Source organism: Babylonia areolata, chromosome 19, assembly GCF_041734735.1.
Source record: "Babylonia areolata isolate BAREFJ2019XMU chromosome 19, ASM4173473v1, whole genome shotgun sequence".
NCBI classification, from domain to species: Eukaryota; Metazoa; Mollusca; class Gastropoda; order Neogastropoda; family Buccinidae; genus Babylonia; species Babylonia areolata.
The window spans coordinates 63,256,153-63,275,277 of NC_134894.1; the positions used below are offsets into that span (position 1 = coordinate 63,256,153).

Sequence of the window (19,125 nt, forward strand, 5' to 3'; positions counted from 1 at the left end):
ATTGGCCGCAAGAGGGATGGGAAAAGATATCTGATGCCAAGAACGTGGCGTCTAGTGTGTTGCTCAGTCTATTGTATTTGGAAAAGCCCACAGAGACTCTGTTCCGTTTTGAAGAAATTTGCGCAATGTTGGTTTGGAAATGATGCCGATATTTGTTTGATTTGCAAAGCATCGTGCTCTACCTTTCATGTTAGACTTACGGCCGCTCCCTCTCTCTGCTTTTATTTCTTTGAGGCGATCGATGGTGTGATGGCTTGGTACCTGTTCTTTTTGATATTCTTTGACTTTTCTGAGGATTTCCGATTTTCCTAGATGTAGGCCGCTCGTTAGTGTTGCGTTACCAGCAAGTCTGTCAGCTCGCTCATTTCCCTTAACTCCTGCAATTGTATAATTATTATTTCTATGAAGACAGTCATCCAGATCCCACATGCGGGAGTGTGCGTGCACGTCAGTGTGTGCGAGCATACGTGCTTCCATGCTAATATTATATGAATGCGAGCACGTGCTAACCTACTTATAGATGCGTTTTAAAAAAAATGAACCAAAAAAACAACAAAAAACCATTTACTGACCCTGTACCCCACCACTCTGGCGCCGTTGCTGCAGCCCTGGGGGTCCAAGACGGGTGGTTGCCATGCCAACACCACACACCCGCCCTCCATCCTCTCCACCCGCAGATGGCTGGGTGGCTCAGGTACTGCCTCCTCCTCCGTCTCCTCCACCGTACTCCCTTCTGTCATCACCACGGGGGTTGGATGTCAGGAGTGGACTGGGAAGTGTGTGTGAGAGTGTGAATGTGTGGTAGTGTGTGAGTGAGTGAGAGAGAGAGAGTGTGTGTTTAAAAAAAAAAAAAAAGGAAGCTAATACATACAGTGAGGTGGTTTTTTTTGTTTTGTTTCTTTTTATGCATCCTGCACTCCGAAAAAGAGAAAAGGGGAGGGGTGGGGGGGGAAGCATAACACTATAAACAACTAGGAAGGTATATAGGAAGGACTGAGTGGGTGTGCGCGAGGGAGAGAGATTAAGATTCATTTGGTTTAATCGTATTTGGGCCACAGGCCTAGATACAAGCAATGACTAAATGACAGTAAATAATGAGTGGCGGGGAGTGGGTTTGGACAACGGACCCTGACCAACACGATGCCAACTGCGTGTTATCAAATGTGCACACTACAACTGGAACAAGGGTGATCAATGCTATTGATAATATGCTCACACGAACAAGAGGGAGTGTATGAAAGAGAAAGAGTGTGTGTGTGTGTGAAAAAGAGTGCGTTTGCGCACGTGTGTGGTCGTCTCTCTCTCTCTCTCTAGTCTCCAAATTCCTTTACACGCGCCCCCCCCCTCCCCCCTCTCTGTGCCATTACCAGTACCCGGAGAAGACGCGTGGCGAGGTGGTGTATCTGACGTCTTGCAATCCACTTGTGCTGCCTTCTGAAACATAATGTCAAACCGGCCATGTACCCTACAGCGCTTACGCACAGTCGCACAAGTGCGTGCTTATACTAACACACAGACTGTCCTAATTGTGGTGAAACAATATGGCACCCCCCCCCTCTCTCTCTCTCTCTCTCTCTCTGTCTTCATCTCCCCCTATCTCAATGTCCATCTCTATCTCTGTCCATCTCCCCCTCTGTCCATCTCTCCCCCCCCCCCCTCTGTCCATCTCTCCCTCCCCCTCTCTGTCCATCTCTCCCTCTCTCTGTCCATCTCTCCCTCCCCTCTCTGTCCATCTCTCCCTCCTCCTTTGTGTCCATCTCTCCCTCCCCTCTCTGTCCATCTCTCCCTCCCCTCTCTGTCCATCTCCCCCTCTGTCCATCTCTCCCTCCCTTCTGTCCATCTCCCCCCCTCTCTGTCCATCTCTCCCTCCCCCTTTGTGTCCATCTCTCCCTCCCCTCTCTGTCCATCTCCCCCTCTGTCCATCTCTCCCTCCCCTCTCTGTCCATCTCTCCCCCTCCTCTCTGTCCATCTCTCCCTCCCCTCTCTGTCCATCTCTCCCTCCCCTCTGTCCATCTCTCCCTTCCCTCTGTCCATCTCTCCCTCCCCTCTCTGTCCATCTCTCCCCCTCTCTATGTCCCTCTCTATGTCCATCTCTCCCTCTCTGTCCATCTCTCCCTCCCCTCTCTGTCCATCTCCCTCTCTGTCCATCTCTCCCTCCCCTCTGTCCATCTCTCCCTTCCCTCTGTCCATCTCTCCCTCCGCTCTCTGTCCATCTCTCCCCCTCTCTATGTCCATCTCCCTCTCTGTCCATCTCTCCCTCCCCTCTATGTACATCTCCCTCTCTGTCCATCTCTCCCTCCCCTCTCTGTCCATATCTCTCCCTATCTCTGTCAATCTCTGTCTGTCTGTCCATTTTCCTTTTCCTCTCTCTTTCTCTCTCTGTCCATCTCTGTGTCCTCTCTCTCTGTCCATCTCTGTGTCCCCACTCCCTCTCTCTAAAAGACATCACTCAGCAGTCTCACCTTGTCTTGTTTCTGCACCCGTTGTACAACGTCCTCCTCGCTGTGTGCTGTCTCCCGGTCCCCCCTGTCTCCCCGGTCCCCCCGGTCTCCTGCAGCCTCTCTCCCCGATGCTCTGGAAGCCGTGGAAACAGACTGGGGGCTGGACACACCACCGGTTCCATGGCCTGAAGCATGGTCCTTCACACCGCCCAGGTCTGCTGCACCTCTGTCTGTGGTACCTGTGGAGCCTCTGTCTGTGGTGCCTCTGTCTGTAGAGCCTCTGTCTGTAGAGCCTGTGTCTGTTGTGTCTGTAGTGTCTCTGTCCTGGTGGTGCGGGGGATGAGTGTTCACTCTTCCAGGAGACGGATCCTTTTGGTTAACGAACTGAGGCTGATCTTGCTGCTGGTGGTTCTGTGCTGGGTTCGGAACGACCTTCCCGCTGCTGTCATTCTGGTCTTTCTTCTCTCCGCTTACTGCTTCCTTCTCCTTTGTATGATGCTGAGCCACTTGCTGCTGACTGTGACCAGACTGATGATGCTGATGACTGTCATTCCTGTCACATGACTGTCCTGGGGAGGTGTCCGTCCTGTTTCCACCTTGCCTGTCTTCGTGTTTCTCAAGGGGGGCTTCTGGCGGCGGGTCGCTGTGTGATTTGGGCACGCGAACATCGTTGCTTGAGAGGTCCTTTCGGTCCAGGCTGTGCTGATGGCCGTTTCCGTGTTGCTGCCTCTGGTGCTGCAGACCTGTCTGATGGAGGTGGTTCTCACGGCCTTCACCTTGACCTGGTTCTGGCGGGCCATGTTCAGATTCACTCCGTTGTCCCCCAGACTCTTCACGCCGGGGCGGGCTGTCTGACAGCTGGGTCTGGGCCTTGTCCAACTTCCTGGGAGCTGTGTCACTGAGCTTTTCCTGCGCCCCGTTTTTCTCGGGCAGCTGTTGAAGAGCTGGTTCCTTGCCGGAGAGTCTGTGATGCCCACCCTCCTCAGCCTGTTCCTGCTGAAGACCATCCCCACTGTGCGGGTGGTGGGGGTCATCACGCCTGTGGTCCGGATGGCGGTGATCCTTGCTGGACTGACGCCCCGCTGCTGGGTCACACTCTTCTTCCTTTTCACTGACACGCACCTCGTCCTCCACACGGTGCCTGTCCACGAGGTGTTGACCACGGTGCTGACAGTCTTCATGCTGCTGCCTGCCTGCCTGTTGCTGAGTAGAGCCGTTCTGCTCAACCTGGTGCTGGTGGTGATGGTGGTGGTGGGGGCTGCTGTCTTGTGGCTGAAGGTCCTTCCCACACAGCTGCCTCTCGTGCCTCTCACCGTCCTCACAACTGTTTTCTGACACCCCACTCTGTCCCCGCCTCTCACCGTCATGACGCTGTCCGTCCTGCTGCTCTTGAGGAGGGCTGTCGGTCAGTGTGGGGGGGGCGTTATGCTGATGACCACTGCTGTCTTCAAGCTGTCTGTGAGCGGCCTCCAGTCGCCTTGACAACAGCACCACCTGTCTCTGACACTCCTCCAATGTCTGAGGCAACTGGCGTTTGTGGACAGGGGGCAGTGTGTCGTCATCCTGCAACGTACATTACGTTGTGACGACACGGGGTATGTGTCATGACGACACGGGGTATGTGTGGTGACGACACGGGGTATGTGTCATGACGACACGGGGTATGTTTGGTGACGACACAGTGTATGTTGTTTTGTGATTTAACATAGTGGAACTGTTCATCACTAACAGACCGAGCCTTGTGTCACGATGCACCACCTTACCAGGACTCGGCGACCATGACATCCTTCTCTGTGACAGCACCATCCAACCAACCAGGACAAAGCCTGTTCCTCGCACTGTCCACGGCTGAGCCAAGGCAGACAGGCAGGAAATGAAGCAGGATATCGCCGCCCTCACTGAACAGGTTCTGTGCACTGGTCCAGAGAAAACTACAGTCCATGAAATGTGGGACAAAATCCATTCTGCCCTCACCAAGACCCTAAACGACCACGTCCCAAAGAAGACTTGCTCTACCAAAGTGTACCAACGCTGGATCAGTAACACCATCAAGGGATTATCATGAAGAAACAATTTTGGAAGAAAGCAAAAGCCACCCAAAAAGACCGTGACTGGAGGAGATTTGAACACCTGCAGTCGCGAGACAAGGAAGGCCTGCTGCACAGCGCACTCTACATACATCTCTGCCCTGATCACAGAAGGGGACGCAACTATGCCACAGTGTAAGAAGAGTAAGAGATGCGACACAACTGGAGTGGCTCCACTCAAGAAAGCGGGCGTAACAGTGATCCCTCAGAGAAGGCCAACATTCTGAACGAGCAGTTCTGCTCCATCTTCACTGAGGACCACCTCAGAGATCCCGGAGCTAGACGAGGCCCCTATCCAGATCCAGACATGCCTGACATCTCTGGAGAAGGCGTGCTGAAGCTACTGAGGAACCTAAACCCTCGAAAGGCAGCTGGTCCAGACAACATTCCCTGTCGCCTCCTGGTTACAGTAGCTCAGGAACTGGCCCCTGCACTTGCCCACCTCTTCAGACTTTCCCTTGCCACTGGAAAAATACCTGGAGTCTGGCAACATGCTACAGTCCATCCAGGATTCAAGAAAGGAGACTGGAGCTCCCCAGCAAACTACCGTCCCATCTCCCTGACATCCGTCTGTGGCAAACTGATGGAACACATTTGAAGTGCCATCACATGACAGCTTGACAAACACAAGATCATTGTCAATGCCCAGCATGGATTTTGCAAAAGAACATCGTGCAAATCACAACTGATCCTCACAGTGGATGACCTGGCAGGACAAACGGATACCATCTTGCTGGACTTCTCGAAGGCCCTTGACGAAGTGCCTTACTATCACCTCCTCTTCAAACTCTGTCACTATGGAATCCGTGGACACACTTCGCTGGACTGAAGAGTTCCTCACCAACAGAACCCAGCAAGTGAACGTTGAAGGACATATCTCCACCATTGGCCAGTGACCACCGGGGTTCTTCAGGGATCTGTCCTTGGCCTTACTCTGTCATTTACATCAACAACATCAACAAAAACACCAAATGTACGGTCGGTCTGTCTGCCGATGACACCATCCTATACCGGCAGATCAGGTCCCAAGCAGATACCAATGCCCTCCAAGAAGATCTGAACGAACTTGAGCGTTGGGAGAAGACCTGGCAAATGTGATTCAGTGCCAGCAAGTGCCATGTCCTCTCAGTGCCAGAGAAGAAAAAGTCTTTCCCTACCACCTACTATCTCCATGATGAGGAACCCCAGAAGATGGAGAAAACCAAATACCTGGGTGTAGAGTTGCCTAAAGACCTTCACTGGGGAGCACACATCCAGGCCACAACAGCAAAGGCAGACAAGACCAGCGCCTTCATGTACAGAAACCTGAGAGGATGCCCCAACACCACCCAGACAACATGCTACAGGGGGCTTGTGAGGCCCATCCTAGAGTATGCTGCACCAGTTGCACCAGTTAGGGACCCCTCAGGGACCCCCCGCAACAGTATCTCACAACCAACCTGGAGATCAGCTTGGTGAATCATGCATGACTTCCGCCCCACCACCAGTGCAAACGAGTTTCCAGGCTGGAACTTGACCTCAAACTGCACCACAATGCAGCCTAGGCCACCATGATGTATAAGATCATGGGTGGTTTGGTTGAAGCGGCACCTCATGAAGGTAGTCTGGTGCGGATAAGTAGAACCGTCCGAGGCCACCCAGAGAAACTTCAGGTCCCCAACTCCCGCACTGACTCCCACAGGCACTCCTCCTTCCCTTCAGCTGTCCGCCTGTAGAACCAGATTCCAGACCACATCAATCCAGCCATTTCCTCTCAGGCTTTCAAGACCAGGACTGAGGCCTGGCTGCAAACCTCAGGCTCAGCAGAGCTACAGGACAGGGTTGTTGGGTTTTTTTTCTTCTTTTCTTTTCGACTCTGATGCAGAGTGGGGCCCCGGTTCCCCTGGCTGAACCAGGGAGCTTAACGGATGTATACAGGCATCAGACTGCTGCCCTCTACAAGGATTACCACAGGAATATAGACAAGGCAAGCTCCAGCCTCTGATCGCTCAGCATGGCGTAGCAGGGTCCGGTCTGGCGTCACAGGATCGGCAACGCTATTCTGAAATGCCAGCAATGCAAGGAGAAGGCATTGAACCCACCTACACCTGGACACCGTCAGCTACACACCTGTCCGCAGTGCCAAATACACTTCAGAGCCAGGTCTGGATTTATCATTCACCCAGTGACACAGCCAGTGTGGAGCTTGTACTTATCTTCACTAGCGGAGAAGAAATAACTGTGTGTGTGTGCATGCGTGCGCTGTGTGAGAGAGAGAGAGAGAGTGTGTACACAGTGGGTGATACAATTTCATGACATTGTGATTCATGGTAGAAAACATGGTCACGGGGGGGGGGGGGGGGGGGGGGGGGCATAGACAGATGGACACACACACACACACCCATACAAAGAGACCACAACAGACAGACAAGAGACAACAGCGATACCCAACCTGAGGCCCCCCTGTCTCCCGCTCATCCAGCCGGGCCATCAGACAGGTTTCACTGTGCTGCAGCTCTCTCACACGTGACTTCAGCCTCTTTTCTGACCGCTCCAGCTCTGACACACGTGACTGCAACTCTTCCTCACGTGACCGGAGAGCGCGCGCCTGCAGAAATGTCATTATGGGCCGGTCAACAAGTACACCTACGTCATGCGCGAGGAAATGACGTCTTGAATAAAATGCTGACTGGCCCGAGGATCTCCGAGATCTTTTTATCTGTACATTACTCGAGATGTGCAAAAGACGATTCTTATTTCTCTCTCACTCACGAACAGCACGCACAAATCACAAACGTGTATACTCAGGTAAACTCGCACACACACAGATACAGACACACAGTCACACACAGAGTTTATATCCAGTGAACCAACGACAAACTTGAGAACCACCACCAAACACGTTTTTGTCAACGACCCTCAAGGCCTGACTAAGCGTGTTGGGCTACGCTGCTGGTCAGGCATCTGCTTGGGCATCAGATGTGTTGTAGCGTATATGGACTTGTACGAACGCAGTGACGCCTGAGCGACGCGACTAAACTGAACCGACCCTGGACCCCAACCCTTTCCCTCCCCTCCCCCATTACCTCCCCTTTCCCTCCCCTCCTCCCCATTACCTCTCCCTTTCCCTCCCCTCCCCCATTACCTCCCCTTTCCCTCCCCTCCCCTCCTCCCCATTACCTCTCCCTTTCCCTCCCCTCCCCTCCCCCATTATCTCCTCCTTCCCTCCCTTTCCCTCCCTCCCCTCCCCCATTACCTCCTTCCCTCCCCTCCCCCATTACCTCCTTCCCTCCCTTTCCCTCCCCCATTACCTCCTTCCCTCACTTTCCCTCCCCCATTACCTCCTTCCCTCACTTTCCCTCCCCTCCCCCATTACCTCCCCCATTACCCCTTCCTTCCCTCCCTCTCCCTCCCCAACTAACTCCCCTTACTTCCCCATCTCCCTCCCCCACCACCACCCCCTCCCTTCCCCCTCCTCACCTCCCCCTCCAGTTCCCTGTCCCGGTCCTGCAGAACGTCCAGCCGCTGTCGCAACGTCATCATGACGTCATCACTGGTGGCCAGCTGCCTCTCCAGGATGGAGATCTGGGCCCGCTGCTGCTCCACCTGACGACCCAGCCTGTCCCTCTCCTCCCCGCTCGCCTGCTGCTGTCGGCAAACCAGAGGAAAAGGAGGATATGTAATATGTACAGTTATATAGCCTAATAACGCCTCTCCCGGGTTGGAGACCAAGCTCTAAGCGCTGTACAAACACGGGGCCATTTACACAACAGGCTGCCTACCTGGGTAGAGCCGACTGACGGCTGCCATTGGGCGCTCATCATTCGTTTCCTGTGTCATTCAGATTTCAGGCACGTACACATACACACTCAGAGAGACATGCAACATTTTACGTGTATGACCGTTTTGTTTATTTACCCGCTACGTAAGCAGCCATACTCCGTTTTCGGGGATGTGCATGCTGGGTATGTTCTTGCTTCCATAACCCACTGAACGCTTTTGGAGTACTGGGTTTTTAACGTGCATATTTGATCTATGTGCGTATACACCCGAAGGGGGTTCAGGCACTCGCAGTTCTGCACGTACGTTGACCTGGGAGATCGGGAAAAATCTCCACCCTTTACCCACCAGGCGCCGTCACCGAGAATCGACCCCGGGACCCAAACTTTCATATAGAGAAATCTGTTGTGACAATACAATACAATACAATACAATATTTGTAGAGTGATGGCCTAGAGGCAACGCGTCCGCCTAGGAAGCGAGAGAATCTGAGCGCGCTGGTTCGAATCGCCGCTCAGCCACCAATATTTTCTCCCCCTCCACTAGACCTTGAGTGGTGGTCTGGACGCTAGTCATTCGGATGAGACGATAAACCGAGGTCCCGTGTGCAGCATGCACTTAGCGCACGTAAAAGAACCCACGACAACAAAAAGGTTGTTCCTGGCAAAATTCTTTAGAAAAATCCACTTTGATAGGACAAACAAATAAAACTCGCAGGAAAAAATTTTAAAAAAGGGTGACGCTGTAGTATAGCGATGTGCTCTCACTGGGGAGAGCAACCCGAATTTCACACTGTTGTGATAAAAAGAAATACAAATACAAAAACAAAACAGTACAATAAAAACTACTTGTCACTCTTTTCACTCAATCTTTTTTTCTTTTCTTTTTTTAAACTCTTCCAGTCTAAAACATTAAGATGTTGGCACACCACACACACACACACACACACACACACACACGTCAGAGACAATGACTACCAGGCACAGAGAAAGTGTCCAACAACGACAAGCACGGCCTCAAAGGTTTCACAGACATGGGGAACCATTACACCAATGCCAAGATGAAAACAAACATTTGAACATGCCACTGGCGCTGCGCTTCTGGACACTTGCCTGCTTCACCCTGGCGTATCTTTGTATAAAATAAATTTTTAAAAAAGAAAACACACAACGTGGAGTATACATGTGCCTGTATGTTCGTATTGTGTTCACGTCAGTCTTGATTCGTGTTTAGGCAGACACTGAAGTTCTCCCTGTGATGCTGTATTGTACTGTGCTTTACTGTATTGCTGTGTATTGTATTGCATTGGACTGTATTGTATTGCAGTGTATGGTATTGCATTGTATTGTAAGGTATTGCATTGAATGGTACTGCACTGCACGGTATTGTATTGTATTGCACTGCAGTGTGCAGTTTTGCACTGCATTGTATGGTATGGTATGGTATTGTATTGCACTGCATTGCAGTGTGCTGTATGGTATTGTATTGCACTGCATTGCAGTGTGCTGTATGGTATGGTATTGCACTGCACTGCAGTGTGCTGTATTGCACTGCATTGCAGTGTGCTGTATGGTATTGCACTGCATTGCAGTGTGCTGTATGGTATGGTATTGCACTGCATTGCAGTGTGCGGTTTTGTATGGTATGGTATGGAATGGTATGGTATTGTATTACACTGCATTGCAGTGTGCCGTAGGCCTACTGTAGTATACTATACTATATTGTATTGTATTGTAGACATACTGTATTGTATTGTCTTGTCCTGTCCTGTATTGCACCTTACTGCACCTTACCTGTTGTCTGGTGGTGTCCAGCACACTGCCCGGGTACCCAACACCTCCTCCCAGCCCGTCCCCCTCCCCCTCCCTGCCACGGCCACTGGTGACACCACTGGTCAGGGGGCCCGTGCCCATGGGTGACGCAATGCCTGACGTCCTTCCCTCTGACGTCACCTGACGCAGCTCCTCTCTCAGTCGCCGCTCCTGGACCTGCACAGAACACAGGGTGAACATGGTGATTGGGGAGGTGGGGGGAGGGTGATGATGTCGACGATGGTGGTGGTGGTGGTGGTGGTGGTGGAGGCGACAGTTGTGATAAGGTGGTAATAGCACCACACACACACACACACACACACACACTGACCCAAAACTCCAACACACGCCACAGAACCCCTAACACAGTGACCCAAACCATCACCACACACACACACTCTTCATCATCACACACACCCCAGACTCCCTGACACAGTGCCCAAAAACGTCATCACCGCACACCAGACTCCCTGGCCCAATCACTGAGCCAAATGTTCATCACAGAACTTCAGACCCCTATCACAGTGCCCCGGACCTTCATCCACCCCCCCTCACCCCCACCCGCCCCCAGAACCCCTGACACATTGACCCAAAACATCACTACACACCCAAAACCACCTAACGCAATGACTCATATTGTCATCAGCAGACCCCCACACCCAAAACTTCATCACCACACACACAAATCCCTTAACACACTGACGTAAACCATCACACCACACACACACACACACACACACACACACACACACACACACACACCTTCATCACCACACAACCCAGACCACCCCTGACCCAAACACCACACTCACCAGACACAGTTACCCAAAACTTCATCACACATCCCAACCCCCCCCCCCCCCCCCCCCCCCCGACCCAAATCATCACCACACACTCCAGACAGTGACCCAAAACGTCATTACCACACACCACAGACCCCCAGACAGAATCACTGACCCAAAACTCCACCATCACCACCACCACCCCTCCACACACACCCCAGACCAAATCAGTGACCTAAGCCTCCACCATCACCTCCACCACCACCACCACCCCTCCTCCACACACACCCCAGACCAAATCACTGACCTAAGCCTCCACCTCCACCACCACCACCACCACACACACCCCAGACCGAATCACTGACCTAAACCACCACCACCACCACCACCACGAACACACATACCCCAGACCGAATCACTAACCTAAACCACCACCACCACACACCCCCAGGCCCCCAGACCCCTGACACAAAACACCACCACCACACACACACACACACACAAAGACCCACCTGCATCAGGTGAAGGCGGTCCTCCAGGCGGCACAGCGAGTCCTCCAGCCCCTGGCATCTCATGAGGGCGGCCCTCTCCCCCCGCTCCACCACCGTCAGCTGGGACTTCAGGCTGCCCTCCCTCAGCCGGCCCTCCTCCAGCCTCACGAGCTGCTCGTGCAGCTGGGCCTTGTCCTTCCGGCACAGCACGTGCAACCTCTCGCGGTCCGTCTCCACGTCTTTTAACTGGCACCCACACCAAACTGAGGGTTAAGGAGAGAGGGAGAAAGAGAGGGGAGGGAAAAGAAAGCAAGTAGAGTGGGAGAGAGGGAGAAAGGGGAGAAAGGGGAGGGAAAGGAAAGCAGGTAGAGTGGGAGAGAGAGAGAAAGAGAGGGGGGGGGGAGAGGAAAGCAGGTAGAGTGGGAGAGAGGGAGAAAGAGAGGGGGGGGGAAGCAGGTAGAGTGGGAGAGAGGGAGAAAGAGAGGGGGAGGAAAGCAGGTAGAGTGGGAGAGAGGGAGAAAGAGAGGGGGAGGAAAGCAGGTAGAGTGGGAGAGAGGGAGAAAGAGAGGGGGGGGGGAGGAAAGCAGGTAGAGTGGGAGAGAGAGAGAGAGAGAGGGGGGGGGAGAGGAAAGCAGGTAGAGTGGGAGAGTGGGAGAGAGGGAGAAAGAGAGGGGGGGAAGCAGGTAGAGTGGGAGAGAGAGAGAAAGAGAGGGGGGGGAAGCAGGTAGAGTGGGAGAGAGGGAGAAAGAGAGGGGGAGGAAAGCAGGTAGAGTGGGAGAGAGGGAGAAAGAGAGGGGGAGGAAAGCAGGTAGAGTGGGAGAGAGGGAGAAAGAGAGGGGGGGGGAGGAAAGCAGGTAGAGTGGGAGAGAGAGAGAAAGAGATGGGGGGGGGAGGAAAGCAGGTAGAGTGGGAGAGAGAGAGAAAGAGAGGGGGGGAAGCAGGTAGAGTGGGAGAGAAAGAGAGGGGGGGGAGAGGAAAGCAGGTAGAGTGGGAGAGAGGGAGAAAGAGAGGGGGAGGAAAGCAGGTAGAGTGGGAGAGAGGGAGAAAGAGAGGGGGGGGGGAGGAAAGCAGGTAGAGTGGGAGAAAGAGAGGGGGGGGGAGGAAAGCAGGTAGAGTGGGAGAGAGAGAGAAAGAGAGAGAAAGAGAGGGGGGGGGAGGAAAGCAGGTAGAGTGGGAGAGAGGGAGAAAGAGTGGGGGGGGAGGAAAGCAGGTAGAGTGGGAGAAAGAGAGGGGGGGGAGGAAAGCAGGTAGAGTGGGAGAGAGAGAGAAAGAGAGGGGGGGGGAGGAAAGCAGGTAGAGTGGGAGAGAGAGAGAAAGAGAGGGGGGGGGAGGAAAGCAGGTAGAGTGGGAGAGAGGGAGAAAGAGGGGGGGGGGAAGCAGGTAGAGTGGGAGAGAGGGAGAAAGAGAGGGGGGGAGGAAAGTAGGTAGAGTGGGACAGAGAGAGAGAGAGAGGGAGAAAGAGAGGGAGAGAGAGAGGGAGAAAGAGGGGGAGAGGAAAGCAGGTAGAGTGGGAGAGAGAGGGAGAAAGAGTGGGAGAGAGAGAGGGAGAAAGAGAGGGGGAGAGGAAAGCAGGTAGAGTGGGAGAGAGTGACAGCCCTGCTGGCCGTGAGGAACATGTGACACACACACAGCCCTCCTGGCCGTGAGGAATGTGTAACACACACACTGTAGACAGTGACAGCCCTCCTGGCCGTGAGGAATGTGTAATACACTGTACACAGTGACAGCCCTCCTGGCCGTGAGGAATGTGTAACACACACACTGTACAGTGACAGCCCTCCTGGCCGTGAGGAATGTGTAACACACACACTGTACACAGTGACAGCCCTCCTGGCCATGAGGAATGTGTAACACACACACTGTACACAGTGACAGCCCTCCTGGCCGTGAGGAATGTGTAACACACACTGTACACAGTGACAGCCCTCCTGGCCGTGAGGAATGTGTAACACACACTGTACACAGTGACAGCCCTCCTGGCCGTGAGGAATGTGTAACACACACACTGTACACAGTGACAGCCCTCCTGGCCATGAGGAATGTGTAACACACACACTGTACACAGTGACAGCCCTCCTGGCCGTGAGGAATGTGTAACACACACACTGTACACAGTGACAGCCCTCCTGACCGTGAGGAATGTGTAACACACACTGTACACAGTGACAGCCCTCCTGGCCGTGAGGAATGTGTAACACACTGTACACAGTGACAGCCCTCCTGGCCGTGAGGAATGTGTAACACACACTGTACGCAGTGACAGCCCTCCTGGCCGTGAGGAATGTGTAATACACACACTGTACACAGTGACAGCCCTCCTGGCCGTGAGGAATGTGTAACACACTGTACACAGTGACAGCCCTCCTGGCCGTGAGGAATGTGTAACACACACTGTACGCAGTGACAGCCCTCCTGGCCGTGAGGAATGTGTAATACACACACTGTACACAGTGACAGCCCTCCTGGCCGTGAGGAATGTGTAACACACTGTACACAGTGACAGCCCTCCTGGCCATGAGGAATGTGTAACACACACACTGTACACAGTGACAGCCCTCCTGGCCATGAGGAATGTGTAACACACACACTGTACACAGTGACAGCCCTCCTGGCCGTGAGGAATGTGTAACACACACACTGTACACAGTGACAGCCCTCCTGGCCGTGAGGAATGTGTAACACACACACTGTACACAGTGACAGCCCTCCTGGCCGTGAGGAATGTGTAACACACACTGTACACAGTGACAATCCTCCTGGCCATGAGGAATGTGTAATACACACACTGTACACAGTGACAGCCCTCCTGGCAGTGAGGAATGTGTAACACACACTGTACACAGTGACAGCCCTCCTGGCCGTGAGGAATGTGTAACACACACTGTACACAGTGACAGCCCTCCTGGCCGTGAGGAATGTGTGACACACACTGTACACAGTGACAGCCCTCCTGGCCATGAGGAATGTGTAACACACACTGTACACAGTGACAATCCTCCTGGCCATGAGGAATGTGTAATACACACACTGTACACAGTGACAGCCCTCCTGGCCGTGAGGAATGTGTGACACACACTGTACACAGTGACAGCCCTCCTGGCCATGAGGAATGTGTAACACACACTGTACACAGTGACAGCCCTCCTGGCCGTGAGGAATATGTGACACACACTGTACACAGTGACAGCCCTCCTGGCCATGAGGAATGTGTAACACACACTGTACACAGTGACAGCCCTCCTGGCCGTGAGGAATGTGTAACACACACTGTACACAGTGACAGCCCTCCTGGCCGTGAGGAATGTGTAACACACACTGTACACAGTGACAGTCCTCCTGGCCGTGAGGAATGTGTAACACACACTGTACAGTGACAGCCCTCCTGGCCGTGAGGAATGTGTAACACACTGTACACAGTGACAGCCCTCCTGGCCATGAGGAATGTGTAACACACACTGTACACAGTGACAGCCCTCCTGGCCGTGAGGAATGTGTAACACACACTGTACACAGTGACAGCCCTCCTGGCCGTGAGGAATGTGTAACACACACTGTACACAGTGACAGCCCTCCTGGCCGTGAGGAATGTGTAACACACACTGTACACAGTGACAGCCCTCCTGACCGTGAAGAATGTGTAACACACACTGTACAGTGACAGCCCTCCTGGCCATGAGGAATGTGTAATACACATACTGTACACAGTGACAGCCCTCCTGGCCGTGAGGAATGTGTAACACACACACTGTACACAGTGACAGTCCTCCTGGCCGTGAGGAATGTGTAACACACACACTGTACACAGTGACAGTCCTCCTGGCCGTGAGGAATGTGTAACACACACTGTACACAGTGACAGCCCTCCTGGCCGTGAGGAATGTGTAACACACGTTGTACACAGTGACAGCCCTCTTGGCCGTGAGGAATGTGTGACACACACTGTACACAGCCATTACCCACTGCCTTACATACCTTTCACAATTCTAGACGTGGACTGTTTTCCTTCCAATAAATCTGCTGTGCAGTATTCAGCGCCAGACATCCTTACCTTGTGCTGTTTTAAAAACCCTTTCCTGCTGCTTCGCCTCAATGCCAGGCTTATCACAGACTGACCTAAGCTTACAGTTCAGCAAACAAAAAAGTAAAAGCTGTACAAACAATGGTTTCTGCACTGCGTTGAAAATTCATTTACAGCTTACTTTTGTGAAGAACTATGGCTCTCAAACTAGGAAGCAATTCTCCACTGGCTCTTTGTGATGCAGCCTTGGGGGCTAGTTGGCCTTTGGGAATCATCCCAACGCCGACTGTCCAAAAGCACTCTTGGCCGAGAGAGTGGGGATGTGACTTGGGTAAGACACTCTCCACCATAATCACAAGCCCTGATTGCCGGGACAGCAGATGCCTCTTCTGCTGTCCTGATGGTCATTGTCGGACACGGCTGATTGTCACACATACCTGCTGCTGCAGATAGGCCTCCAAGTTTTCCAGGTCTTTGACTCTCTTCCGAAGAATCTCCAGCGGTTTCTCCATCACCATCTTCTCTCGGGAAAACTGCGGCAGTTATAGATTTTAACCTGAAAACCAAAAAGGTGTGAAAACCCAATCCCTCCTCTGATGATAAATGTAATAATAACTCTTTTGAAAATACGTGTACCTTTATCTAATCCTCCCAAATCGGCAAAAAACAGGAGTTAGACAGATGGATAAAGACAGACAGACACACAGAGACATAGACATAGAGAGAGAAAGACAGACACAGAAGCACACAGAGAGACACAGAGGGAGAGAGACGACTTGCAGACTAACATGACAAGCTGCAGACTGTGCCCAACACACGCTGTCTTCACAACATTAACTCACTCACACATTACAACAAAGTCACCAGCTACACTAAAATGATACATATCACCCACACTAAAATAACAGTCATCACCTTCACTAAAATAATAGTCATCAGTTTCACTAAAAAGAACAGTCATCAGCTGCACTACAGTCATCAGCTTCCCTAAAATAATCATACTTGTCACCAGCTACACTAAAATGATCACCATCACCTACACAAAACAGACATCACATACACTAAAATCATAATCAGCTATACTAAAATAATAGTCATCAGCTACACTAAAATCATAATCATCTATCTAAAATAATAGTCATCACCGACACTAAAATCATAATCAGCTGCACTAAAATAAGTCATCAGCTACACTAAAATGATAGCAATTACCTACATAAAACAGACATCACCTACACACAAAAATCATAATCAGCTACAGTAAAATAATAGTCATCAGCTGCACTAAAATAATAGTCAGCTACACACAAATAATAGTCATTAGCTACACTAAAACAATGGTCAATAGCTACACTAAAATAATAGTCATAAGCTACACTAAAATAATGTTCATTAGCTAAACGAGAATATCAGTCATTAGTTACACTAAAATAAGTCAGCTAAACTAGAATAATGCTCATTAACAACACTAAAATAATAGACATTAGCTGCACTACAATAAGTCATTATCTAGAGTGATGTGCTACACTAAAATAAGTCATCAGGTACACTGAAATGACAGTCACTAGCTACACTAACATAATAGTCATTAGCTACAAAAGAATGATATTCCAATGAACACAATGAGCAAGGGAGACCCGAGAGTATTAATTGACCTTTTGTTCACAACTACGCCATTAGGCATTTACTTCTTTTATCGAGGAGTGAGGGAGAGAGCGTTTTCGTGTATTCATGTGCGTGTGTGCCTGTGCGTGTGTGTGCCTGTGCGCGTGTGTGCCTTTGCACGCGTTTGCCATTAGAGTAAGTCATGTTACAATTAAGAGACAGACAGAGAGACAGAGAAAGTAAAATTGAACTTCACCGAGTCAGCAAAATGTCAGATTGCCAGTCATCCCCACCCCCCCACCCACCCCCATCCGCTTTCACGTATTCGACCTCCACCCCCCTCCCCCCGACCCCTCACCCCCGTATTCGCCCCAGCCCCCCGTTACATCACAAACTACACCGAACACTCTACACCACTACACGAACTGAGAACGAAAACAGTACCAAGGTTCCACAAACGATCAGCCAGAGAGAGCCGACCTAATAGTCCCCCCAGTGTTTGTCCAGGAGTGTTGCAAATGGACGCAATCAAACGCCCCATACTGCCGGCCTGTTTGACTAGTTAAGAGTGGTCAATTTTGACGGCTCAGTGAACGCACCTGGTCAGTTTTGAGTGTATTGTGCTGTATCGTACTGCCAGCTAAGCACCGTTTACTTGCCGTTTGGAAACCCGGCTGATCGCAAGGGCCGTGTCCTGTCAACTGTGGCTGCCTTGATCACTCGGTTTTGTGGCCGCTTTGGATTTGTGGGGAGGGAGAGACGTGGGGAGGGAGAGACGTGGGGAGGGAGAGACGTGGGGAGGGAGAGAGACGTGGGGAGGGAGAGACGTGGGGAGGGAGAGAGGCGTGGGGAGGGAGAGACGTGGGGAGGGAGAGACGGGAGGGAGAGACGTGGGGAGGGAGAGACGTGGGGAGGGAGAGACGGGAAGGAGAGACGTGGGGAGGGAGAGAGACGTGGGGAGGGAGAGAGAGGTGGGGAGGGAGAGACGGGAAGGAGAGACGTGGGGAGGGAGAGACGTGGGGAGGGAGAGACGTGGGGAGGGAGAGAGACGTGGGGAGGGAGAGAGACGTGGGGAGAGACGTGGGGAAGGAGAGACAGGGGGAGGGAGAGACGGGAGGGGGAGGGAAAGACGGGAGGGGGAAGGAGAGACGGGAAGGAGAGACGGGAGGGGGAGTGAGAGACGGGAGGGGGAGGGAGAGACGGGAGGGAGAGGGAGAGACGGGAGGGGGAAGGAGAGACGGGAGGGGGAAGGAGAGACGGAGGGGGAGGGAGAGACGGGAGGGGGAGGGAGAGACGGGAGGGAGAGGGAGAGACGGGAAGGAGAGACGGGAGGGGGAGTGAGAGACGGGAGGGGGAGGGAGAGACGGGAGGGAGAGAGAGAGAGACGGGAAGGAGAGACGGGAGGGGGAGTGAGAGACGGGAGGGGGAGGGAGAGACGGGAGGGTGAGACAGAGACGGAGGGGGAGGGAGAGACGGGAGGGGGAGGGAGAGACGGGAGGGAGAGGGAGAGACGGGAAGGAGAGACGGGAGGGGGAGTGAGAGACGGGAGGGGGAGGGAGAGACGGGAGGGAGAGGGAGAGACGGGAAGGAGAGACGGGAGGGGGAGTGAGAGACGGGAGGGGGAGAGAGAGACGGAGGGGGAGAGAGAGACGGAGGGGGAGGGAGAGACGGGAGGGGGAGGGAGAGACGGGAGGGGGAGGGAGAGACGGGAAGGAGAGACGTGGGGAAGGAGAGACGGAGGGGGAGGGAGAGACGTGGGGAGGGAGAGACGAGAAGGAGAGACGTGGGGAGGGAGAGACGGGAAGGAGAGACGTGGGGAAGGAGAGACGGAGGGGGAGGGAGAGACGTGGGGAGGGAGAGACGAGAAGGAGAGACGGGAGGGGGAGGGAGAGACGTGGGGAGGGACAGAGACGTGGAGAGGGAGAGACGTAGGGAAGGAGAGACGGGAGGGGGAGGGAGAGAGGGAGGGGGAGGGAGAGAGGGAGGGGGAGGGAGAGACGTTGGGAAAGAGAGGCGTGAGGTAGGAGAGAGACGTTGGGAAGGAGAGAGACGTGGGAAAGGAGAGACGTGGGGAAGGAGAGACGTGGGGAAGGAGAGAGACGTGGGGAAGGAGAGACGTGGGGAAGGAGAG

At 53.0% G+C, this 19,125-nt stretch overlaps 1 protein-coding gene across 5 annotated transcripts in view; it reads right to left on the bottom strand.

Moving 5' to 3' along the window:
• Window positions 1–19,125, bottom strand: part of LOC143293919 (uncharacterized) — a 47,824-nt gene that overhangs the window by 13,462 nt on the left and 15,237 nt on the right. Inside the window, exons 3-10 of one of the 5 annotated variants that reach the window (XM_076605299.1) lie at window positions 15,827–15,945; window positions 11,393–11,617; window positions 10,081–10,275; window positions 7,988–8,155; window positions 6,960–7,115; window positions 2,463–4,004; window positions 1,368–1,434; window positions 573–733 (exon numbers count right to left, since the gene is read on the bottom strand). In XM_076605299.1, coding sequence (XP_076461414.1) covers window positions 573–733; window positions 1,368–1,434; window positions 2,463–4,004; window positions 6,960–7,115; window positions 7,988–8,155; window positions 10,081–10,275; window positions 11,393–11,617; window positions 15,827–15,907 — 2,595 coding nt within the window. In that variant the 5' untranslated portion in view covers window positions 15,908–15,945. The remainder of the gene's footprint in view (window positions 1–572; window positions 734–1,367; window positions 1,435–2,462; window positions 4,005–6,959; window positions 7,116–7,987; window positions 8,156–10,080; window positions 10,276–11,392; window positions 11,618–15,826; window positions 15,946–19,125) is intronic. The other 4 variants (XM_076605300.1, XM_076605304.1, XM_076605301.1 and 1 more) reach the window with 4 other exon arrangements.